General features: G+C 42.3%; 1 protein-coding gene across 11 annotated transcripts in view; it reads right to left on the bottom strand.

The window, feature by feature from the left end:
- Positions 1 to 269: 269 nt before the first annotated feature.
- The window catches only part of il17rd (interleukin 17 receptor D), a 39138-nt gene continuing 12841 nt past the window's right edge, over positions 270 to 26566 (bottom strand). For 9 of the 11 annotated variants that reach the window (XM_054783689.1, XM_054783696.1, XM_054783690.1 and 6 more), the window contains 15 exons: positions 17269 to 17326; positions 13884 to 14006; positions 10793 to 10911; positions 10518 to 10638; positions 9202 to 9246; positions 7375 to 7526; positions 7211 to 7276; positions 7036 to 7090; positions 6128 to 6238; positions 5817 to 6001; positions 5604 to 5719; positions 4657 to 4908; positions 1959 to 2501; positions 1461 to 1708; positions 270 to 1382 (listed from right to left, as the gene is read on the bottom strand). In XM_054783689.1, coding sequence (XP_054639664.1) covers positions 1270 to 1382; positions 1461 to 1708; positions 1959 to 2501; positions 4657 to 4908; positions 5604 to 5719; positions 5817 to 6001; positions 6128 to 6238; positions 7036 to 7090; positions 7211 to 7276; positions 7375 to 7526; positions 9202 to 9246; positions 10518 to 10638; positions 10793 to 10911; positions 13884 to 14006; positions 17269 to 17326 — 2307 coding nt within the window. In that variant the 3' untranslated portion in view covers positions 270 to 1269. Of the gene's footprint in view, positions 1383 to 1460; positions 1709 to 1958; positions 2502 to 4656; positions 4909 to 5603; positions 5720 to 5816; positions 6002 to 6127; positions 6239 to 7035; positions 7091 to 7210; positions 7277 to 7374; positions 7527 to 9201; positions 9247 to 10517; positions 10639 to 10792; positions 10912 to 13883; positions 14007 to 14981; positions 15135 to 17268; positions 17327 to 26566 lie in introns of all 11 variants that reach the window. The other 2 variants (XM_054783700.1, XM_054783699.1) reach the window with 2 other exon arrangements.

Raw genomic sequence — 26566 nt, 5'->3', positions numbered from 1 at the left:
GTAAATGCCTGTAAGCCATTAACCAGCTCTAAAAGCTAACCTCTACTGTAGCATTATTCTGAAGGGCTGGTATCTTTGAGCGGCTTCTGTTGTTTTAAGCTGTGACGCCTCAGAGCTCACATACAATGCAGCTGTCTGCTAGTTTTCTTTTCAGGCAAAGGAGTGTCTCTGACTGGAGGGGCCTAAGCTCAGTCTGCTGCAAGCAAAGACAAAATTGACACAAACAATTCTATCCATTTCATAACAAATATGAAATTAGACACGTTGGGTATAAATAGCACATGTTATTCGATGGATTTCTTTATTTCCTATATTAAGGTACTATAAAACAGTACATTTCTAGAAAATGCAGAAAAACAAAACTACAAAAAGATTTTTCCAGGAAAAAAACAACTATTCACAAGCAGAAATTGCTGAGTCTTCCCTCCCAACAAACTTTTAAACCTGCTGGAGTCGTCCCTTTCTTTGTGTCGGCAGAAAGCGCCTCAGTCATTCTAAAACCACGTCTTAAAAAACTCCTTGTTAGCGAGGACCATGAAAAATTTTTTGTATGACACTTTTTAGAAGCACAACAGTCAACTGAAGCTGTGAAGAACAAACACAAGAGAAATATTACATCACATTAGCAGGCATCAAGAGAAGAGCCTGGAGTGATCACCTTGTCTCTGTTGCTTCTATGCCTGTTTAAAATTGGACATACTATTACAGTGCAAGTGGGATGCTGGGTGAGCACAGTTCCTTTAAATAACTTTGGTTTTGTTCCTACATTTTCACTTCAAATGTCCCCACATGATCAGCATCTTTGTTATTATTAAAAATAAAGTACAAATCTTTGTGGCGCTCCAGTCCTCCACAGATGCTGTTGCCAGAAAATGGCTCATTAATACAAAAAAAGTACCTGAAAGTTCTGTCTCTTGGTCCCAAATGTCACCTCCTTGAGCTGTCTCCCACTGCTCAGGATGTCTCTGGGGTGTTGTTTGAGAATTGAGCACTCATTTGTCATAAGTTCCCAGGCACTAGAGTTCCAGAAAGCATGTTTCTGGAGTAATGGTGGAGAAATGTAGTGGTTTAAACACTGGAGATCTCATAATCCCAAGATGTAGAGTTTTAGACAACAGTGGTTCCTGTAGTTACGGACATTCTGGCATTCCACAGCACATTCTGAGTCACAAGACCCGGTGGTGTACAGCTCTGTGTTACATGTTCCAGTTCAGTTTGCACACAGTTGGATGCCAGAACCTCAGATTTGATGCTTTTATCCCAAAGATATCACAGGGCCACAGGTTCGAGTCCCCCGCTGTGCTCCAAGTGATGCAGCTCTGCTTTACAAACTGTGGGGGCACTGCAGCCCAGCAATGTAACCGCCAGCGGCTCATCATCACCTAAGACATGAATCGAATCAGAGTTAGCGTGCATGCAAAGACAAAATCTTTTTTTTGGGAGGTGCGGAGCCAGCTTACCTAGCCCAGAAGACGACGACTCGCTTTCAGCCAGGGAGGAGGAGTCAGCCTGGTCATGTGACAGGCCCTCCATTAAGGGAATGGAGAGCTCAGAGGAGGGGACCGATGAGTCGTAGATGCCCGAATCGCGAGGGGGAGGGAGCTCAGGAGGGGACAGGTCTTCTGTCTGGGCAGAAAGGGGGACCACTTCCTCGTGGAGGTTGGGCAGAGTGCAGGAGGATTCTTCCACAAATGTTCCTGAGGAGGTTCTGAGTGGGAGAAACATGACGTCTTATCTTATAACCCCAAAAAGTTTCTGCTGTCATTGGCCTAATCTTAATTCCATCTGATGGCTTTTGGTCCATCAACTAGCATTTTTATGATGGCTAGGTATCCTCCCAGCTAATCTCTTTTTACACTTGTATGGCAGTTAACAATGTGACTGAAAACGCCTAATAAAGCTTTTAAGAAGGCCACAGTTTGACCCTGGACCTGATTATTCTACATACATTGGCTTACCTTGAGGTGTGTTCCAGCCTGGATGGAGATCTTTGTGGAAGAGCAGGACCAGGACTTAGACCAGGACTGGGTATAGGACTGGGGCTTGGACTCAAGTTGAGATTGAGGTTGAAACTCAGACTAGAACCAGGAGCCAGCATTAGGGCATTCTTCCTCAGTGTTCCCTCACTCCCATCTAGCGGTGATGTCTTCACCAGCACCTCATTTAGCACCAGCCCGCCCTCAGGCCTTCTCTCTGGTCGAGAGGATGAGGAGGAGCAGGCAGCCTCGGCGTCGTGAGGAGGAGAAAGAGGTGGAGATGGTAATGAGCAGGAGGCGGAACTACTTCCAACGGAGGGAGGCATTCGCTTCTCGAACCAGTCGGGGTTCTGGCTGATGTGCTGGTGCATGTTGCAGATGGACACGTAGAGGGAGCGTCCAGATTTGCTCCTGAAGTAGTTCCTCCTGGATATGTTGAGAGGCTGGGACTCCCGCTCAGCCAGACTGGACTGACTGGAGTGAAGGCGGGTGAAAAGCTGAGGCAGCTGGTCCATCAGCTTGAACCTAAACACAGAAGATGAAACAACGTGACCCTATTATATGCTACTAACACCATTCAATGTGAATGAGAACGCTCTAGGTAACTGGAACCTATAGCACAAAAAGGGCGGAGCATTAATTGGAAGTAGGTGATCATTGTTATTTCAGAAATGGAAAAACTCATTTATTAAATTTAATAAACATTTGAATTAAAAAAAAAAATGTAATGAAGATTTGGACTCCTCCGTGAGTCACCACCTTATCATGTTGGAGGGGTTTGAGTGCCCAAGTGATCCTAGGAGCTATGTTGTATGGGGCTATATGCCCCTGGTAGGGTCTCCCAAGGCAAACAGGTTCTAGGTCCTAGAAGGGTACCGTTAGTCGAACTTCGGCTCCAGGAGGTGCAATGTGGTTTTCATCCCGGTCACAGAACACTGGACCAGCTCTACACTATTATGAGGGTACTGGAGGCTACACAGGAGTTTGCCAAACTGGTCTACATGTGCTTTGTGGTATTCGACCATGTCCCTCGCGGTGTTCTGTGGGGGGTGCTCCGGGAGTACGGGATTGGTGGCGCGCTACTACGTGTCATTCGGTCCTTGAACGTGCATGTTTTTGGAATGTGGGAGGAAACCGGAGTACCCGGAGAAAACCCACGCACGGGGAGAACATGCAAACTCCACACAGAAATGCCCAACGGAGATTCGAACCCAATCTCGAATCTCCTGACTGTGTGGCCAACATGCTAACCACTAGGCCACTGTACCGCCGCCTTAGGATCTCATCTCTGCTATTTGCAGACAATGTGGTCCTGATGGCCTCATCAGACTGTGACCTTCAGTGTTTACTGGGGCGGTTTGCAGCTGAGTGTGAAGCTTCTGGGGTGAGACTCAGCACCTCCAAATCCGAGGCCATGCTTCTCAGTTGGAAAAGGGTGGATTGCTCCCTCCGGGTTGGGAATGAGGTCCTGTCCCAGGAGGAGGAGTTCAAATATCTCAGGGTCTTGTTCACGAGTGAGGGAAGGTTGGAGCGTGAGGTCAATAGGCGGATCGGCGCGGCCAAAGCTGTCAATTTACCGTCCGATCTATGTTCCCACCCTCACCTATGATCATGAGCTTTGGGTCGTGACCGAAAGAACAAGATCGCGGATACAAGCGGCTGAAATTAGTTTCCTCTGTAGAGTAGCTGGACTCACCCTAAGAGATAGGGTGAGGAGCTCAGTCATCCAGGAGGGGCTCAGAGAAGAGCCATTGCTCGTTCACATGGAGAGGAGCCAGTTGAGGTGGCTCAAGGATAGAGTCCGCATGCCTCCCAGACACCTCCATGGTGAGGTGTTCCGAGCATACCCAGTCGGGAGAAAGCCCCGGGGCAGGACACGCTGGCGGGATTACTGTATGTCTCACAGCTGGCCTGGGAACGCCACCAAAAAAATGCCATTTTAACAATGTAACTATCTATTAAATTTGACAAATACAGTCGTCCCTCACTACATTGTGGTTCAAATATCACTTCTTTACTCTAGTGTGGTTTTCAAAAATTAATACATTTAAAAATTAGCGCTGTTTTGCGGTTGACTGTGGCCCATTATTAGTAAAAAAAAAAAATACAAGCTATATGTAGTATTCTGGCCACTAGGCGTAATGACACAAAACACTGATAATACATGACACATCACATTACCGTCATACTGCACGTAGTCAGCCATGGTATGTCCAACATTATAGACTGAAAAGACGTTCGCCTCCTAGACGACTGTACAATGAATGCATTTTGAATTGTTTTATTTTTTAAAGAAGACCAATGTGACAAAACTTAATCACAGAAAAAGAGTGCTGGCATTCAGGATTTAATCAGTGCACAGAAATGTAATCCACCTCCTCGTTGCTTGTTCTTAAACCTGATTGGACGTTAACAGATGCAGTCAATGAGGCTGCTTCTGTGGGAAAATGTGTTGTCTTGCAGGAAATGAGGTAATAATCACTTTAGTTGAATACCTTGAATGGGGACACATTTTACTCAACACACCCACTGAACATCTCAAGCATTTTCAAGTCATCAGACTAAACTCCGAGTCGTTTCCCGAGTCATTGAAGTCAAAGTCCAAGTTGGGTTGCAAGTCTTTGATGATATTGTAAAGTCAAGACCAAAGTCAGTGAAGGCACTAAACGCCAAAACCTACCTGGGAGCCAGACTCAGCATGGTGGGGATGTCGTTCTCCGTGGAGTAGTCAAAGTAGACGGCCATGTAACGGTTCATCTCCTGAGTGTCGCTACTCTCCTTCTGCTTGGCCAGCCGCAGCTTCTCGCCAATCATGGCAACGCCCATCACAAACAGATCACTGCCTGATCCACCAAGGGGAGAGCTGCTGCTGGCGTTGCCGCGGCGACTGACCGGTGTCTTTCCTCTGCGGCTCTTCCTCTCCACAAAATAGCTACGGGAATACAACACAGCATGTTTAGAACACTTTAAATTATTTTGTGTGTGTGTTTTTTTTTTTTTTACATTAAGTATGAGTGATGACGAAAGAAACGGCAGACAAAACAGTTGTCAAAAAAATGTCAAGAAAAAGCTTCACTGCATGTTTTACAGTTACAATTTTTACTACTAACAACCATTATGTCTTATATAACATCTTTGTGTACTTAAAAAAAATCACCTGTACTGTACACTAACCTTTATGTAGGAGGAAGGTTGACTTGTGGAAAAAAAGTAATTAGAAGACTAATATAATTTCCATTATTTGTAATTAATTTGAAATCCCAAGAAATCAACTGTAATGGATCGTGTCTTCTGAGGGAGGGAAAGGGTGAAGGAAAGTGTGTAAAAAAGAATGTACAATGGGGTGTCCAAAGCGCGGCTAGGTAAAAATGATCATTTTACTAGAATAGAGTCAAAACATTAAGAGAAAAAAGTTGTAATCAAACAAGAAAAGTTGTAATTTTGTTTGTTGTGTGTCGACGCCATCTAGTGGCAAAAGGAAGCAGACATGTTAGCCACTGAACACGCACTGGTAATAGACCAAGAAGCACAAACACTTCCCCTTCTATTTTAAGTTATTGTGTCTGATTTTAGTCTAAAAGACATGATGAGAGAGGAGGAGGACTGCAATCTGCAGAGGAAAAGCACCGTAGGCCCTTGGAGCACACTGTGATGATGAAGTCAGCATCGTCCAATTGTCTGCTAAGCCACGACATCTGACCCTCTCTGCACATCTCCAGATGTTCCCAAAGGTCCAACGCCACCTGAAGCGGAGAATGAAAAGTTTTATTGAACTGAGTGGACATTCTCCTTCTTCTTCCTCACTGTCTAACGTCGCCATTTTCATGTCGATGTTCTCACCTCGCAGCCGCAGAAGTCCTGCAGGAAGTAGGCAAAGCTCTGGATGACGTTGGTGTGCTTGGGGCAGTCTCTGCTGGAGTAACATATGAAGACTTTGGGGCGGGGCCAAGGCCTATCTGCGTTCAACGCTGCGCTCTGATTGGACGACTCGCTGCTCTCCTCATCCAGCTGGCTGTAAATGTTTTCTAACGGGAGAAAAGGCGCCATTAAAACACTTGAGTTGAGCACTTGGGCATTGATAGGTTCCCTGGTCAGAATTTATTTAAACCTCAATTAAAATAAAGGATAAATTATCCACAGGTTCCTCTCACCTTGTTGCTTCTTGCGACACATGACGGTAAAAAGCGTGGCAAAGGCAGACATGATGACCAGAGGCACTGTGATGGCCATAGCCCGGATAGGCCCCGCCCATGGGGAATGGACTGCAGAGTGAAACAAACACACCCTTCTTGAGCTGGCGAAAATCAGGTAGTCATGATGCAGCAGTGTGTCACTAATGTCCCAAAAGTCAAACAAGTGACAAGTAAACATTTGCCATTAGATCTTAATCGCTGTATTAAGAATAATAGCTCTTAAAAGGACATTCAACAAATAAAATGCAATAAAATCCTACATGAACACAACAAATTACAACCTCCTCTGATGACGTTTTACTGTATGTCATTAAATCAGATCTGGGTGAAGCTTGACATTTTGATGATGCATACACAAGCATCCGACACAGTAATACTCTTTAAACCTTAGTCATTTGAATTATACATTTTTCATTAATTCATTCTCTATGCCGCTTAATCGTCACTAGGGTCGTAGGGTTATGCTGGAGCCTATCCCAGCTGACTTTGGGCGAGAGGCGGGGTACACCCTAGACTGGTTGGCAGTCAGTCGCAGGGCACATATAGACAAACAACCATTCACACTCAAGTGCATATTTTTGGACATATGGGAGAAAACCAGAGTACCTGGTAGAAAACACACGCACGCACAGGGTGAACATGCAAACTCCATACAAAGATGCCCAAATGGAGATTTGAACCCAGATCTTACAGATCTCCTGACTGTGTGGCCAACATGCTCACAGTGCGGCCCCCTTATTAATTATAACATTCATATATTCAAAAGGTTCGACTATTCCTAGACAGGAAAAATAAACCGTGGTCAGTAAACCCAGCCTCCTTGGGGGAGGTCAATAAGAAAACAAGCAAGCTGGTGTAGGTGTCACCTTGGCTAACGTAGTACTGCGTCTGCCTCCTGGTTGTGTTGCTGTCATCTCTCAACTAAAACACAACACAAATACATTTTAAAAATTTTTTAAAAAGAGCGAGGAGCATATTTAAGGTTTGGCAGTAAACGTTAGTTTTCAAGCTAAATGAATGGAATGTGCTTTATATCTCAACCTCTATGGTGTATGTCCCTGGAGTGACGTCCTGGAGAATGCATGTGGTTTTCAGCTGGTTGGCGTCCTACAAGTAAAGGGGAAAACTGTCTAAAACATCCACAAGAAGAGCATATACAGTACATTATGACCATGAGTTGTAGGGGGTATGATGTATGGTCTTACGGGCTTGCAGCGCTGCAGCCTCAAGGGTCCATCCTGTCGCAGTTTGTAGTAGACGTAGTACAGGTGGAAACCGAAAGAAGGCGGGGCCTGGTCAAAGGTCACGTGCAGTTTGGAGCCCAGCTGAGACACATTCAGGGTCTTTGGTTTCCAGACTGCCAAGAGACACACACGTGCAGATGTCTACTCATAAGATGAATGTCTCTGACCTATGCATAATTTAACCCATCCATACATCCATCTTCTATGCTGCTTATTTGTATGCTGGAGCCTATCCCAGCTGACTTTGGGCGAGAGGCGGGGTACAGGTCTGGTCGCCAGACCACATATAGACAAACAAGAATACATACCGTTCATATTCATACCTACGGACAATTTAGAGTCACCAATTAACCTAACATGCATGTTTTTGGACTGTGGGAGGAAGCCAGAGTACCTTGAGGAAACCCACGGGGGAGAATGTGCAAAATCTACACAAAGAAGCCCACGGAGATTCAAACCCAGAAATTTCCACATCTCCTGGCTGTGTGGCCAACATGCTAACCATGAGGCTACCATGCAGCCCATGATTTAACCTTTAAAATAAAATTAAAATTAAAAAATGGAACAATAATGACATAAGACTAAACTAAATGATGTTACCATGATACATAACTATTAATCAGATTCTTATTAACCACGTACATAGAGGTTATTTTATATGGGTTTTTTTGGTGTCAAAATTAAATAACTGTACCAAATAATAATAACTAGAACCATGATATTATTATATCAAGGGGCAGCACGGTGGCCTAGTGGTTAGCATGTTGGCCACACAGTCAAGAGATCGGGAAGATCTGGGTTCGAATCGCCGTTGGGCATCTTGTTTGTGTGAGGGTTTACTACGGGTACTCCGGTTTCCTCCCACATTCCAAAAACATACATGTTAGGTTAATTGGCAACTCTAAATTGTCCATAGGTATGAATGTGAGTGTGAATGATTGTTTGTCTATATGTGCCCTGCGATTGGCTGGCGACCAGTCTCGGGTGTACCCCGCCTCTCGCCCAAAGTCAGCTGGGATAGGCTCCGGCATGCCTATGACCCTGATGAGGATAAGCGGCATAGAAGATGGATGGATGTTATATCTATGATGCTCACTATTTTGCTGAAAAGCCACAAGTTCATTGCATCTTAAAAATGACACTACTAATAATAAGAGCAAAGTTTCAGGCTGTACTTGTCAAAAGAGTGAGCGCAAGAAGCGTGGACACACTTGCTTGTGGTTATGACCACACTGTTCGGCTTACTTGAGAATATAGCGTTAAAAATAAACATCACATGACTGTACACGACTCTGCTTGCATTCTATAAATAGTATGACAATACTGATGCTGATTAAGATGCTTAAAATGCATGTCTTTCAAATCTGTGATACAAATATGACGCAAGATTGACTTGTCTAATACACGTGACATACCTATGACATGAATTATATGATGCTAGGTGGTTGTACAGAGTTCTTAATAATAATTACTACCGTAAATCTAGCGGACAACGAAGAGACATCGCTACTTAAATGATTGTAATGAGAGAAGACCGGAGAGACCACTGGTGTGTAACAACTATTATTGCTAACTGTGGTTAGTCTGAGTAAATTGATGCTATTGCTCTTGGATTGAAAGGTTATCAACCTAACCTGACAAGCTCCTGTAAATAGTTGAAGTGTGAAATAAAATTCAAGGAAATCTACTGGAGTTGAGTTGATAAAGTTTCCCTGACGATCTTCTCAGCCTTTTCATGTAGAGGCAGGCTAAAGTCCAAAAGAACTTGACAAACACAGAGGAACTTACATGGTTTGCAGACCAGGTTGTCTGAGCCCAGCAGAACTTCACAAGCTGGAAGATGGACACACACACACAAACACACAAGTTAGATACATAATGCTTCGCCACTAATTGGGCAATCTTGGTTTTCCTGTTCAAAATTAAAGCAATAATGTGTAATAATGTGACCTTAGAATAACAGTTCCAAAATAATGTTGATGCTACACGTGGCTTTTTGGGCTGAGGGCCATAACATGTAGCATCGTGACTGTTACAGGCTCACCGACTGTATTGATGTAGTATATATATTTTGACCTACATTGTTTTGGATTTAGCATGTAATTTAAGTAAAGAAACAGTAAAGGTTCATATCAGATAAGGCGGCCCCCGCAAAAGTTTGGTCATCGCTGTCGTAGGTGGAACAGCCTGAAGACCATTTGTGTTGTGTTAGCACTAGCATCTACATACAGTATCTAAGCACAACGTTTAGTCCTGCTGTATGTCAACTCCAGGTCACGTCAATTATACTGTACACATTACAGGGGCAGCCCTTATAAAGCTAATGCCCTACGGCGTCACTCTATTGCAGCTTTTCAAAAATATATTTAGCAATAAACCATGTTGTTTCATGGCCTATTATTGGTCAAAAACTGCGCATATTTAAGCCAACTTTATGTATTTTTTTCCTAAATTAAGCATTTTCAAGCATAGAAATGGCTAAATACAAATATAAGCCAATCAGAAGATGCATTCACGTGATACTATGTAGTATTCTACACTGGCCACTAGGTGTCAGTAATGCTACTGTAATGTTTGGTGAAGCACACACGCACCAGACTTGATCCCACAACAACAGGCTTTTGAATCATTTCAATCGTCAGACGTTTGAATCATCATCAACAGGCACAATGATAACATAATAATCATCATCATAATAATCATAATAACAACACACGTTAATGTTGTGGCCATAATCCACTTCAGGCTAAAACTCAACTCTGAACCCCTAAGGTCACTTTCTGTCCTCAACACATCCGGAACACATTTATTGCAACACACACGAGCACGAGTCTTATTTATGTCTTAAATGGCTTATTTTCTCTGATTATGTCTACTACATTGGGTAATACAAGTGTAAAGGTGGATATAAGGGTGTTATTTCAAGTCTGGGGGTTCTAATAAAGTTAAAAACCATATTTACAAGGTCATAAACTACAAAGATATTTGATCTATAAAACATGAATCCTACTTTGTGGAAATGCACTTATCACGGCTGGGTCTGGAACCAATTAACCTTGATAAACAAGGGATTATTATCCTGTATATAATATATGGGCACTCACAGTTAGTCCTGAGGAAAGATGGCGGGAAGAAGCTCTCATTCATCAGCGTCGGGAAAGGAACAACACGGACCATGTAGTCGGTGTCAAAGGTCAGACCGCTGAACAACTGACTGCTCAGCTTCTGTGCAAGAGGACAAAACAAAGAAATCATACATGAACAATACAGATTAATATTGATTATTCTGAATTAATAAAGTAAAATCTACACACAAAATATAAATTGCGGTGTAAAAGCACCCTAGAATCACACATATAAAGAGGACATAAGTTCCCACCGTGTTTCTGTGGGAGAAGTTGAGCTGTCGCGGGTCTTTCAGGATGAGATGTTGACATCGTTTCCCGTCTGGATTCTTGTCCTCCAGATAAATTCGGAATCCTTTAATATGTTCAATTCCTGCAGGAACACATCAGTAATAATAAAGTGGCCATACGAGAAAAAAGTTTGACCGTTGTCATAGACAAAAGTGTCCAAACACGTAATCAATGAATTCATTGCTGCTGGTGTGCAAGACAAATTTCCAAAAATGGACACAAATTTAAATCCTATTTTATCTTAGCATTTCCTAAAAACATTATCACACTCACTATGTTGTTTCCTTGGCAACATATGGCTGCCCCACACAGCAAAGAAAGGACAGGGAGAGACAACAGGCATGAACTAAGGAAATTCCAAAAGAAGAAGTTTCTTTATAATAATTGCTACTTGTATTCAATATGGGCTACTACATGTACACATTTATCTTATCTTTCACCACAGCACCATCTGCTGGATCTGGTAGGCCCCTGCCTCACTTGCCACTCAAGGTAAAGTCACCTTTTCCTCCTCCTCCCTCATTTCCTCTTCACACACATCCTCTCCTTATCTAATTACTTTTCCTTTTTCATCCCTCCTGTCAACTTGACACCTCCTAGACTTGTCCATCCGGGTTGCTTCTGTCCTTCACCTGTCCCCCCTCCTGGTTGTATTTCATCAAAGTCTCTTGGCCTTGGCTTCTCTTGTAATGAGAGCTTTGCATGCACCGCACATGTTGTTCTCATTAGCTTTGTGAGACAGCAGAACAGGTTTTGCTGTCTCCGGGCAGATTCCTGAGCACCTCCCTCCTTTCCGAGCTCTTTCCTTCCTTCCTTTTTTCCTTCACTCCCTCCCTCCAGTTAAATTTCACTTATGTCCACTTTAAAGTGTTTTTGAGTGGTGGAAAGTTCTTCTAATTTCAAAGAAATTTGGGAAATAATGTCAAATGAATTGATTTGTTCCAGTGCGTATTGTAAAGTATATTTTGTCAATTATAAATTATTGCTTAAATTATATTTCTTTTGGTTAAATTTTAGTACCACTGTTCTATTCACAATGATACTTTTTTTAAAACTTATTTTCACTTTTTTGCCTGATGACTGAAAGGTTGTATAAAAGTATAAATATAATAACAGTACAGTCCAGTATGTTGAAACAAATAATATTTTTTATAACAATAATTCATCATTACAATAGAATATATTTCCATATTTTAAACAATTTGTTACAAAATAACGAAATAGCAAATAACAAATTAACTCATTCAGTCCCAGCCCCCTTCAGTACTGGCCGTTTTAGATGATTTTGACAGATTTTTCAAGGCACACAGAATATTGTGTTCTATGGCTATATAAAAATGGATCCTACCAAAAGAAAGATTAGACCCTCGTCTTTCATCAGAAAAAAAAAAGTTTGTTTCTACCTTTTTCCATGCTTTAGTAATCAGCAGTAGAACATAGGTAAGTTTCATGGAAATACAGTATCACAACAGCATTTTGTGAAAAGATACATTTCAAGCGTAACTTTCACTTTTACACATTTTTTTTTGCTTTTGTGACAGCTCAAATATCTAAAACACTATACCACAACATAAACAATATAAAAAAATGGTTGTTTTACATCAAAATAGCAATTTATTTACAAATATAACACCATGAACTATTTACAATATTCACATTTGGAACTAAACTGTGTGTGTGCACGCGTGTGTGTGCGTGTGCATGCGCTAAAATGCGTAACCTTCCTTGCTCTTCCACTTCCTCCTTGCTGTCAAGTGTGTTTTACATGCAAAAGATCCATGCTGAGCTCTCATCAAATGCACTTCTGTTTTTATAGCTTAAAACTGCTCTAAGACTGACATCTTTTATTGGGCAATTGCAACATTTCCTCTTTTTGCCTCTGTAAAAGACGCATGGATACGTCTTTGGTATTGAATGAGTTAAGAAACACATTTTAAAAACTTTTTGAGGATATCCTATAGCTGCAGGATGGTGAGGACCTTTATTAGGGTACAACAACTCTATTGTATTTGTAGCTATAACTTTATAACAATTATTATTATCAACATTTCTATTCATATTATTATAGTCTGAGGCTTGGAAACAAGCCCTCCAAGTCATCAAAGACTCCCGAGCAAAGAATTTGCTACTTTCTCTGACATTTACTGTCATCAGGAGGTGTCTGGAGCTGGAAGACTGAAAGACGACTGTTATTGTTCACCTGCGACTGTGACATGAAAGTATTCCTGGAAGTTTTGGGTCTCTCCGTGGGAAAACAACAGGCTGTATTGTCAGCAAGCTTCATGTTACACACACACACACACACACACACACACACACACACACACATTCCTTGGCGGTCACACTGAGTGTGGGAGTGGACACATATCTCTATCCTTGTGGTCATATATATCCATCCATCTATCCATCCATCCATTTTTTATGCCGCTTATCCTCACTAGGGTCGCAGGTATGCTGGAGCCTATCCCAGCTGACTTTGTGCGAGAGGCGGGGTACACCCTGGACTGGTCGTGGTCATATACAATACAGGCCAAAGGTTTGGACACACCTTCTCATTCAATGCGTTTTCTTTACTTTCATGACTAGATTCTCACTGAAGGCATCAAATCTATGAATGAACACATGTGGAATTATGTACTTAACAAAAAAAGTGTGAAATAACTGTAAATATGTCTTATATTTTCGATTCCTCCAAGTAGCTTTTTTGATAGCACGCAAAACCCTTGGTGTTCTCTCAATGAGTCACCGGAAATGGTTTTCACTTCACAGGCGTTCCTTATTAGGGTTACTTAGTGGAATTTCTTACCTTATTAAAGGGGTTGGGACCATCAGTTGTGTTGTGTGTGTCCAAACTTTTGGCCTGTACTGTAAATGTTACTGATCGTTCCAAATCTGGAATTTCCCCTTGTGGGACTAATAAAGGCATACTTTATCTTATCTTAACTTTACTGTTAATTACCTGAGCCAACAACAATGTGAGCATAAACTGACCCTAAAACAGTTTGAAACTTCCCGGAGAGGCATAGAAACAAGTGCAAACAAGCAGACACATACCTAATGGGCTGGCAGACCAGTGCACCACCACACCGGCTTGGTCCTCGCAGGCCAAATGGGTGAAGGAGACATTGGCAACCTCATGGATGACATGTTTTCCTAGTGGGTAGTTTAAAGAGCAGTCTGATCGGAGAAAAGAGAGGACATAAAAGTCATCATTGTCACATTACAGGCGTTCTATGCAGAACACTCAAACAAGGTAAAAGTTGGAGGTGTTTGGGATGTCCAACAATACCTGCGGTGCATTATGAATAGACATGTACTGTTACATCTATGAAGCATCTAACTCTTGACTAAGATTAGAATGTACAGCTGACATAACACCACACTGGCAAGAACAAAAGACAATTGTAGTCAGAAACATTTTGTATAATGCCACATTGTTCCTCCATTAGGCAAACACAGGCAATTGCCTAGGGCCCGGACATTTCCAGGAGCCCCAAAAAGGTCTCATAAAAAACTGATTATAGACTTTTCTGCGGTTTAAAGTACATATTAGTGTTTTGTCTTAATTCACATGCTTAAAATTACATCAAAATGCATAATCTATCATGATTGTATCAACTGCTCCCCTATCCCTTCTCATGCAATGGACTACTCCATGTTACTGCGTATCTGCAGATTGATTCCGGAAACGGGACCAAAACAAACTTGTTGGTGGGGTTTGGAGAAGCTTTAGTTACCGCAGTGGAGTGGAGTGGAGAAAAGGAGAAGGTGACAGGAAAACCGTTTTTCTCAGAACTACCGAAGGAATCAACCTTTTTCAAAGTCACAACAAACGTTCCTTGACAGATTGTCTTCAAATTCACAAGTTCTGCTGCATAATAATTTTACAATTTTACTATGTGTCAGAAGATGCTGTGGCCTGCATTGCTAATATATTGGGACAATATATTTTTAAAAGACAAAGAATGAGTGACAGAGAGAGAAAGAGGGCGTGAGCTCTAACACGACTCACTGCTCCTCTTTGGTTTGAACCCCTGATGGAAGGCAAGAAGAGGAAGAGGAGGAGGACGGCGGGAGAAAATGGGATTGTGTCCAGGAGTTTAGGAAGGAAGGAGGAGCTCTTAGGAGAGCAGCGGATGCGACACGACTCACTGCTCTGCTTCCTCACGCTTCCTCCTCTTCCAAAAAGAAGCGGGAGGGGGGTCATGTTCAGGGCTCAAGGAGAAGGTCACAGCTGGTTGCTCATCCTCCTCTTCCTCCATCCTATAGTGCTTCTCCATGGAGGAGGAGGAGATCTCACCATGACTAACAAGAGAAGGCTTATTTTCAGCTTCCTCATTTGTGTTTTTAGGCTCTATTGTGTACTAAAAAAGGGTCTTCTTCTTGTTTCTTGTCCTTCACTACAAAGATGTGGCCAAAAGGGGGGCTAATGCAATGTTGCAATTGGTAATTCAACAGCTAATTTACAGATTGAGAAATAATTTTGGTCCATGTTTTTTGTCCCAATGTTGGGGAGAGGTGGGTGTGGGTGGTGGGGGGGCCGCTATGTGGTTTGGGGTTATCAAAGGCCACCATGCATTTTATCCCCTTCCATGACATCACTGCAAACATTCACCGTCCACCCAGCTGGACGGTCAGAGGGAAAGGAGGCAGTGAGGTATGTCAGGCTGGTGCATGCACACACGCCACGCACGCACGCACGCACACACACACACACACACACACACACACACTTCAGTACTCTGGCACAAAGACTGATTGTCACATGAAAGCACCTCAGAGCTTCACTGTGGCTTAAAATGCTGCCTTTCTACACTTTTGCTTGACGAGATAGGAGGTCATCATTCCAAAGCTACACGACCCCTTGACCTGCGTGCTACTGGTGATAATCACATGAAAGCTCTGTAAAGAAGTTTCATTCACAGCGAAACTGGACAAACAGGAATGGTTTAATGTTATTGAAAACTCGCTGAGCGATTAGTATCAGCCGATTTCCATTAAAAAAAACATGTGATCGTCCTATGCCAATTAATGCCTTTCAAAGCTGATCACAAAAATCGATCGCCGTGCGGCGGCGACATGGCAATTCATTTCACAACAACACAAACATGACATGAATGTGCGCGTGTGCTGTGTCACGTAGGGTTCCCAGCACCCGTGTTGAGCCGACAAGGAACGTAAATTGTCCCGTGTTGCCGCGAGAATCAACACTGGTCTGTAAAGCCTCCAATGGGTTCAGTCTGACAGCTTGACACAGGCTACGTCAATCGATGCCAGTGTGTTTGATCTCTCCCTTGGCAAACCTATTGGTGTTTGACTTCTCTTTCTATACATGCTTTGCCTCGCTGTCAATGGCCGCAGCTAACTAGCTAGACAGCTATAATTATCCGCCTAGCTTCTCGTCTTCGGAATCCAAATGTGACTTTTTACCAGTGACATTTTGTTTTTAAAACAAACAAGCAATGCGGTTAGTTTGGAGCTCGTTTTTGCCCCAAGGGGAAGTGAATATTACATCCTGCGGGTACATACTAACTTTTTCAAGTGTCTATTGTTGTCACTATACAACAAGTATAATGTCTTGTCCTTCAAACACTATTTCTTTGTTGTCTTTTAATGACCAGGGGCCCTTGGAACTGTCTAATGGCGGCACTGGCCAATAGCAGTCATCTCACTCATGGATGATTGGTATCGAAATCAGCATCATAAAACCCTTATCGGGGCATAAAAAGCAAAATGAACTTACAGTAAATGAAAAACAACCTTTAAAAATAAAGGGTGTACATGGAATACATTCAACTAAATATATAAATAACATCTAAATTAACGTCAATGTTTTATTATTTACTATAGATATACTATACTTTTATGTATTTATGAAAAAGTTAACATGCATATTGGTATTTGAAGACAGCAAAAACACACACACACGCACACAATGGGAAATGCAACTGTGCTTCTCGCTCATGGTCACGGACAAAGGCGGGCAGCGAGGATCGTCCACGCCTCAGGAACTTGACTTGTACCATGAAAGGAACAAAAGAGGAGGAAGCTGCGGGAGGTGGGTTGGTGGGGAGTGGGGTGAGGAGGTCGTCTTAGGAGAACATGGGGGGGTGTAACGTTGATGGTGCGTGCTGAACAAATTGTGAGACAGAAACTGCCTTTTTGTAAAACTTTGTTGCGTTTTATCCTTGCACGAACTTTTGTTCCTCATTCATATCATATCATTAACATCAAGTATGATATTAAGGACTTTGTTCACCCCGGTCTCGATTCATACATTGGCTATTGACAAGGTTGTTAACTATCAAGTAATGAAAAACACACAAAATGACTGTCAGGACTATATACACTATAAAAACAAAAAGGTTTACTGTATTCTAGGCTTGTCGCAAATCTATACATGGTGGAAATAGTTGATGTAGTAGAAAGCAAAACTCACTGTCGCTTCTGAGTGTAATGGCCAGCTTGCGGCTTCCATCTGCACCAGACGGCATCTGCTTGTTAGAGAGAGACAGAGAGAAAGAGGGAGAGAGAGAGAAAGCACATTACTTTACATCAAAAACAGTGAATCCTATTAAACTCATATTTGACATGGGCTGCAAAGTTGTCTTTTTGCAGAATCGTAGCCCCAAACAAGATCAGACAAGGAACGGCACGATGGTGCCAGCGACGTCTTTTCCACCCTTCCATGATGACATCACTGGTGGAGCTGGCAACGTGTGACTTCTCCGCCTTACTTCCGCTTATGATGCCTGATAGGTGCTCAATAGTGCTCATGTCTGGAGGAGTCATACTTGGCCACTCCATCACCTTGAGCTTCAGCTTCCTAAGCACGAGACTTGTCATCTTGGAGGTGTGTTTGGGCTCCTTATCATGTGGCCCAGTTTCCCAAGGGAGGGGATCATGCTCTGCTTCACAAGGTCACTCACAGCACACGTTGAACATTCATGTTTCCTTCAATGAACCACAGCACCCTAAAGCTGGACCATGACGCTTGACTGCCGGGAAGACACAGTGATCTTGCTACTCACTCACTTGTCACAACAATGGTTGTGTGTTTTCAGCGGATAGTAAGGCCCTCTCCACACGGGAACGTTCTTGGGATTTTTGGGGGGCCGGTTGAAAAAAAAAAGTCGCATCTACACTGTGCCGGATTAGTAAGTAGTTGCTTCCAGATGGGAACGGATGAGTGAGTGAAAACAATGTAATACACAAGGCACACGTACGTGTGGCGCTGTGAACATACACGCAGACGAAACCATGTCACACACCAAACCAGCAAAGAAGAAAGAACACATGCGCATAAGCCTGTCAGCTTCCGCTTTCCCAAGCTCGCCTAGACTTCATTTTGGAAGTACAAGACAAGAAAAGACCGTGAGAATGTCAACTGCGGTGAGTCACAAGTCATTACTCACGGCAGTCATATCACAGTAGTAATATTCAGGTATTATGTTGGCTTGCCCTCAAAGTTCACTTCTGGTCACGTGACGGCAACTGGTCGGTGACGGCATCGTTTAAAAAAAAATAAGGGGGTTGCTAGTCCATACAAAAACGTTTAAAAAAAATACCGTTTCAGGACAGCCAGAATGCCGTTTCCGTGTAAAATACTTTGCCGTTTCCGTGCGGATAGCCCCTAAATCTTCACTGCTTTACAAGCTGTACAGTGACTGCTCTAAAGTATTATATAGCATTGTCCCTTGACAAGGTACAATAAAAACGCTTGCTGAAATGTGAAGGCTGGACTCACTTTTGTCAGATACTGTATTAATTACATGCTTAAACATGTGGCTATCACCATGGCAACAAGCAGGCTCTGTGTGTGAGGGGGTCAGTGTGGGATCTGTTGCATTTTCTCACATAAAGACTTTTGAAGTGTAACACCATATTGCTACAGTGTGGTCCACCTTCAAGCTAATTACCCACAATCCATTGCATTCAACACTTATGAGGCCACTTTTACAACTCTGACCTTGTTGGCGCATCGCCCCGCGGTGTGACACACACACACACGCACACATCATCCTGCTTGTTAGAGGTGTCAGACATTGGTCACACACAACAAACACACTCTCACATCTGAAACTAATCAGACAGATGCCCCACTGCGTGTATGTGTGTGTGTGTGTGCATGTGTGATGCTTATTAGCAGCCACTGTAACTCACCAGTTGGTCCATGCACATGTTTGTCATTATGAACTTGTGAAGACCCTCATTGCCCTCAAACCAAACACACACCAGCACCAGAAAGGAACCATCAAACAAGGCTTTGATGCAGTCACTACCACTACACAAAACACACACACTTGTCTTTGTTTGGTAGTCCTTTGGCCCTATCGTGCTGGCAGGCTCCCACCCAATGCCACAAAGTGGGCACCTTATAAGAACTAGAAAGACAAGCGCCACAAGGTATCGCATAGCACATCTACTAGGAATTTGTAAAGCTGAGAATACGTACAAGGATGGTACATTTTATGGTAGTGTGCGATTCAAATCAACTGTCAAACTAATTCTACGAGAAGAAGAGGTTTGTTGGGTTGTCATGACTCCTTACTGGGTTTTTTTTCCGTTTGACAAATATCACACACATGTAGCGCCTCGGCTGTTTATGGAGCTGAAATAGCGCCACACATTGCTTTGATTACAAATCGGCCATCATTGCAACAGATGGAAAAAAAGTAGTTCCCACCAACCGTGTATCATTTAGACACCATCTCAAAATTTTTGTTAGGTTCCACAGTTTTCTTGTTCATGATATACATTACCTGAAAGGACTGAAGTATCAAAACTATCAATATTTTGATTTGAAAATCGGTTTTAGAGCACGAAGATATGGTATCGGAAGTATCAATATTTCGGTATCGGTTAGAATATCACTAGTTAGTGCAAACAAAACACATTCATCACGAGATGATTTGTACATTTTGTTCATTCATTTTGCACAAATTTGTCCTATTGGGAGACAAAATTAAGACAAATATTACCAAGCAGATGCTAACACAAATAGCACGGCAGCTAATGACTAGCACGAAACTGATAGAAAAAGCCGACCAATAGCAACGAGTCATTGCAGGGCAGAGTAGTTTTATTTTATTTTAGTTTCCATAGCGAGTATTTATGTTCTTTTTACACTTGCATGACAGTTAGGAATGTTGAAATGCACAACTGGCTAGTCTGTTTTGATTTATTTTTTACATGATTTGTTATGTACGTGGCAACCTTGAATGTTGACTTTGTGACAAAACTACCCCCGCCCCAAATCGAAATGACTGGAGGCCGTTTGGTGCAGGGGAGCTTCAAAAAGGTCGGACAGCTGCTTTCTAACGAGCGTGTTCGCCTTGAGCAAGAGAGGCCGTGCACTCCTTAGTCAGCCCTCATAACCACGACGCTGGACATGTGGAACGTCGTAAGATGGTGATGATTACGAAACCTTCATACTTTTACAACATGCTGTTTTTCAGAAAGACCTTGCCTCTTCCAGGTGTTTCTCTCAAGTGCTGATCATTGGCCAACTCCCCCATGGGGGGAAAAAAACATGTTCCAACATAAAAATGCTGAACAGTACTTGTCGATGTGTAGTTTTGGAGAAACAACAATAAGATGAGAGGCTACAAGGACTAAAGCTAAGCAGAATCTCCCTCGGGAATCCCCAATGCATGATGGCTTCCTGAGCTAATCACACAGCTAATTGCAGACTGAGCTCGTTGAAGTCTAGCGGCAATTAATCATGGCGCCGCCGGGAGGCGGAGACCCAAAGAGGAAGCACAGTAGGAGGGAGAGAGAGGGATGATGGCAGAGGTAATAATCAGCAGGCCTGCAGGGGAGGAAAGAGGAGAAGGAGGAATCTGATTAAACAGGAACTCCTTCAATTACGGCCTTCAAGGTTCACCGAGACTTCTCTGCCTCCATTTTGTTTGGAGCTTCCAGATGTGCATGTTCAATCTATTCATCAAGTTACAGCGGAAAGAAAAGTCCTGATTGGGCAACGTCAGAATAATTACTCCAAAAGATTACTGCAGAAAAAAACCATCCTCCTTACTCTGCAAACTATAATGTTCAGCATTTCTTTAGACATTTATTGTTGCTAGAGATGCTCAATATTGGCTTTCTTACAGATATCCCATGTACTGATATGGTCCAGCACTTCATTACCGACACCGACATTGGCAGCAGCTCTTCCCTCAAACTGATGTCATTTAATTATCATAACACCTTATGCTTCTTTTACTGTGATACCACCGGATGCCTTTTATCCTTTCAGAAATAAACACTGAAAATAAAACAAGTACTGCAATATCCAACATAAGTTGTAGAAGACGTTTTGTTTGTCTCAACAAAAATGTACAAAAAAATCCTGACCAATAGTTAACTAAAATAACATGTTCTCCTATTATCAACAATTAAGACGGGTTAGTCTGAATAAATTCACAAATACGAATCCAATTGAATAATGCTGAAACCAATGCAACGTGGAAAGCTGCACACTTCTATGTGGCACAAACATCCTTATAAGAACAAAGTAAAGTGCAAAGTATGAAACTCTGGACTAATACAATCAGTGACAGGTGTGCGCTCATTCAGCACGTCTCCCGTATTTTGCTGCAGGTATGCAAGCTGCATGCGACTCTGAGTGATTTTTCCTTAGGTGTGATATTAGATCACAGTCGTCCCTAGCTACATCGCAGTTTGAATATCGCTCCCTCACTATGTCGTGTTTTTCCACAAAATAATTAATAAATAAATGATCGCTGTTTCATGGTTGACTATGGGCTATTATTAGTCAAAAGATATTGAAAGACAAGTTATATATTATACTGTATATATTATATATGGTATATCTAGTACATATATTATATGTAGTATTCTGGCCACTAGGCATCAGTAGTGTTATGAGACATGACGTTAGATTACATTACCTTTCACACTGCACTGCATGCAGAGCAAAGCCGACATGCCATGGCTGAGACAGACATGCCATGGCTGAAACAGACATGCCATGGCTGAGATCGAATGAAAAAAAGGTTCTCCTCACATTCCGTGTGGAATGGCTTCTTTGTCCTTCTTCCCTACTACGTTTGAAACACTTTCTTAAGTTTAAAATAAGTAAATTGGAGAGGTTAACGAGTTAGGTCACTAGCTTCCTATTCCACCGGCGGCTGTCTGTTATGTTCCTGCAGTGATCTTGTAGCCTGCGCAATGGGATGTAAACAAAGAATTATAGGAGTGACGAGTAAAAGCGACTATTGGGGTGTTATTTCATGTCTACAGGGCTCCATCCATTTTCTATGCTGAGGCTTATCCCAGCTAAATTCAGGCGAAAGGTGGGGTACACCCTGGACTGGTTGCCAGCCAATCGCAGGGCACATATAGACAAACAAACATTCACACTCACATTCATACCTATGGACAATCTAGAGTCTCCTATTAACCTAGCATGCATGTTTTTTGGAGATTCCAACCCAGACCTTCCAGATCTCCTGACTGTGCGGCCAACACGCTAACCACTCGGTACAAGGCTCTAATAATGTCAAAACCCGTATTTAGAAAGTCATAAACAGGTTTTCTATGCTAACTACACTTCATTTATTAATATTGAATCCTACTTTGTGAAAATTCACTTACAGCGGTCGGGTCTGGAACCAATTAACCGCGACGATTGTACAAGTATTAAAGGAGGATGCCTTGCCAAGCTTATTGCTATGTGGAGCACGATGTCATCACCCACTCTCCGATATCATTATCAGCAGAAACAACAATACCGATACCGAACCAATATCTAATATCTAATAATACATATAATAATACAACATTATTTTCCACTAATAATAATCTTGTCAATATATAATTGGAAAACATTATGTTTCGAAGAAGCATGCTCCTTAATTCTTCTCACATATTAATAAAGCACAGTCATACGTCGTTTATCGCGGTTAATTGGTACATATAACTGGTTTCAATATTTTTAAACTATGGACTATGGACTACTACATGAGACAGCAATCATTTATTCATTAATTTTCGAAAACCCGCAATAGAGTGAGGGAGCAATGTTCTAGCATTATAACAACTGCATTTTACCACATACCTTTATTCATGTACCTGCCCTAAAGTTAGACAAATTTGATTTTGAACAATAGTCGGGGAAAATACGCCTCTAAAGTGAGGAAAAAGACTATAAGACTCCAGCGTCACCATATGAATCCTCACTTGTTGGCAACAGTTTACACTATTAACACTGTCTCACTTCTTTTTACACTTGTATGACACTTAAGAACGTTAAAATGTGACTTTAAAAAATTGCCTGTACACTTAATAACGCTTTTCTGATGGCCACCGTTTGACCCTGGAACAGATTTTTTTCTATTTAAATTATTTCCTATTCAATCAGGCACCAGATGAGCGTCATCCCCTAGTTGTGTTGTTTTAGGAGTCACACGTGGATCAGAACCACCTCAAATTTCAAAGGTGACTGTGGAATGAATGTGGTCCAGGTGTGCTTTGCATTCTGGGATGTCCTTGACAAAAAGCCAATCTGCACCAGTTAGTCAGGAACGCAGACAGGACCTTCTTCTTCCTGCCTCCATTCTCCAGAAAATCTGGAGTTGTCATGAGGTCGGCATTCCCTTAAAGTCTTTTCCTCCTGACTGACTGTGTGTGTGTGTGCTTTGCACAGAGCTAGACTGCCACATAAATCAATGACAGTAAAGCATCAATTACCATAGCCAATTAGTAAAATTGGGGTACTGAGGGAAAGTGAATGTTTCTGAGCCTCGTCATCACACTGATGTTCTCCTGCAGTTGAGCAGAGTATAAAAATGAAAGAAAAACATGTCAACAGGTTTAGCTGAGGAGGAGGAATGAGTCCACGCTTCAAAAAAAAAAAAAGCTGGGGACAAAAGTGAGGTGCAACAATGCAACCTGAAGAATTAAGTGTGTGTGTGTGTGTGTGTGTGTGTGTGTGTGTGTGTGTGTGTGTGTGTGTGTGCGTGCGTTTGAGAGCAGCCAAGCAGAGATTTCCCACCACAGGAACAAAACCTGCAGCTTCCACCTCCTGCATGACTGCTCCTCAATAACCCCCCCCCCCCCCCCCCCCCCACCACCACCACACAACTCCTCCTCGACTCCTGCTGAGACTCTGACTGTTATTTAAGGGATAAATCCTACTTCCTCTCAGGATGCTGATGTAGGAAGGTGTCATCTGCTCACTAAAAGGTGACCTGCACCAAAAGGAGGGTGTGGAGAGCTAAAGTTCCCACCGAGCGGTACAGTTCAGTCCAGATGGATAAGCCCTGATGAGAAGGGGAAGAAGGGGAAGCTAGCTGTGTCAGCTATGTAACTATCGGAGCAGGTAATATGGATAAAATGGTGGTTTTTTTCTACTGAAAATGTTCTTAAATAGCACTTTTCCTCGACTTCCCATTCAATTCATTCACTAGCCCCTTTCACACTGCCCTTAAAAGATGGCCTTTTGCCGTGACGCTGTTCTGTGTAAACAGTGTACACATGGAGCGAGTTGTCCCGCTTTTGTGCTGGTACCAGAGTAAAAGAAGCAGGATGGCACCTGATTGCGAGATTCTGTGATACTGGGTGAAAGCATTATCCAGTTTGAATGGGTTCTGTGTGAAAGACACAGGTGGAGAAATGTTGGATGCCGTCTCTTTGTGGTATCTGTGTGAAAGTAACACCAAAAAAAGTGGACACATTTCTGTCAACCAATCATAACACACAAGTGTCTGGAGCGCCACACTATGAATGTGGACTGATACATCTCATGCCCCACAGCTGAAATCAGTCCATACCGGTGCTGTGTCCAAACTACTGTCAGAAGAAAGGATGAGATTAAGTCCTTTCTTTATCTCATTAATGAAGCCAAAAGTGCTAAATCCACTAAAATATGAATGTATGTTTTGCCATTTGTCACTCAATTTAAAAAACATCAAGGACACTGAGTGTTTGGACGACAATTCCTCTTCCCACAGAAAGCCCTGAATGACAAGGAGACCGACCAAGACGTTTGACGTATGTGAGAGTTTCTCATCGGAAGGACACCATCTGCCTCCCCTCTGAAGCTCTCTGATGCCAAAATCATACAAGCCCCACAGCACGCTGGGAGACAGTCAGAGACCTGCCTGGAAAGTTGCGAGTCCAGCCAGGAGGAAGCAGAATGATTTCCCATGTGCGTCCTTCAGCAGATGTTTTACAGACTTGAAGAGGGTGGAAAAAAAGCAAGGAGAAATTTCCTCTTGCAGGATTTTGAAGGTTTAGGAGCTGAAGGAGGAAGATCACCATGACATTGTTGAACATTGTTTTTGGAAAGAAAAATAAACACAAAGGGATGTTTTCAGGGTGGACTGTTTCATGTACAGGTGAGACCATGGAATATGATCCAGGAAGCAGCAAATCTGATCTGAGATCTAAGAGAGGGAGTCGGAGGTGTGGCAGCTCCAGTCCACAAAGGCCAACTGGAACATGAGAGGCTTTAAAATGATTTTATAACGCATTTGTTTGCATTTGCTGATCTTGAATGAGCTAAAGCAGTTGGAAACTTTGCATTACACCTACAGAGTACCTCTTTCACACAGTGAACTGGCATCCCACAGTCATAAAAATCAACATTTACATTTAAAAATAAGGTACATTTTCTGAAAATTGGAGGGAAAATAAGCGATCCCCCCTCGCAAAAAAATATGTGCGTTTCCTCGGAAATATGGGAGGGTTGACAGGTATGCCCACAATCAGATAATTAGATGACATCAGCATCTGATCAGACAGTCACAACAGCTTTCAACACAATGGGAAAACCGAGTTCCTGAAATTTGATATCACTGTTCTGCCGTTCCACTGTTCCCTTTCTACAGTGGCCAACAGGCACAAAAATGCAGCAACGTCAAATACAGAAATCATCCAAAACCACAAACAAAATAAAACAACTGCATGACAGTTCTTCACAGAACTGAACGAAGTTGCCAGGCTACCATGAGAGTCACACCTGAGGGATGTCTGGAAAAGGAAAACTGCACTTTTTTTTGTTTTTGCTCATCCTCCACAATCCTTATGTGAGGCATGAACAAATATGCCTTTCTCTTTTCTGCGCTTTCTAAAGATATAAAAACAGCTAAAAAGAGGCAGTGAAGAATGCACGTAATGGGATGCAACTATTCCACCTTTAAAGCATTCTCAGAAAACCTCCAAAAACTGCCGTCTACCGTGATTACAGCATGGATTTAAAACGATAAAATGTTGTTGGAGGTGTTTTAATAGCAGGCTTTCTAGGTGGAATAGGTGTGTCCCATTGGTTTGATTTAATTGTATTAGGACATGCATGCAGGTTACAATGGAATACATCTCATGAATCCTTTCACAGTTCCACATGTCCAAGGGGTAGGAAGAAGCAAAGCTTAGGTGCATTAATTACTTGCCTCTTTTTAGCTGTTTTTAGATCTTTAGAATGCACCGAAAAAAGAAAGGCATGTGTGTTCATGTCTAACATAAGGATTGTGGATGATGGGCAAAATTTTAAATAAAGTGCAGTTTTCCTTTAAAGACATGAGTGGGAAACCAAAGAGAAAGCTTGCTGACTTTATAAAAGTGGAATGGATTGGTACATTTTTCTTTATGTCTTTGTTAAAAACAAATTCCATTTTGTTTTGTGAACTTGCAGCACATCTCTCATGCAGTTGTTTTTGGGGTTTGTGTGTGTGTTTGGGGCATTTACAGCATTTTCCTGTTGCATTTATTTC

The sequence above is a fragment of the Dunckerocampus dactyliophorus genome, chromosome 8 (assembly GCF_027744805.1).
Source record: "Dunckerocampus dactyliophorus isolate RoL2022-P2 chromosome 8, RoL_Ddac_1.1, whole genome shotgun sequence".
NCBI classification, from domain to species: Eukaryota; Metazoa; Chordata; class Actinopteri; order Syngnathiformes; family Syngnathidae; genus Dunckerocampus; species Dunckerocampus dactyliophorus.
Note: the sequence above shows the minus strand (reverse complement) of the source record. Positions and strands in the feature narration are given on the sequence as shown.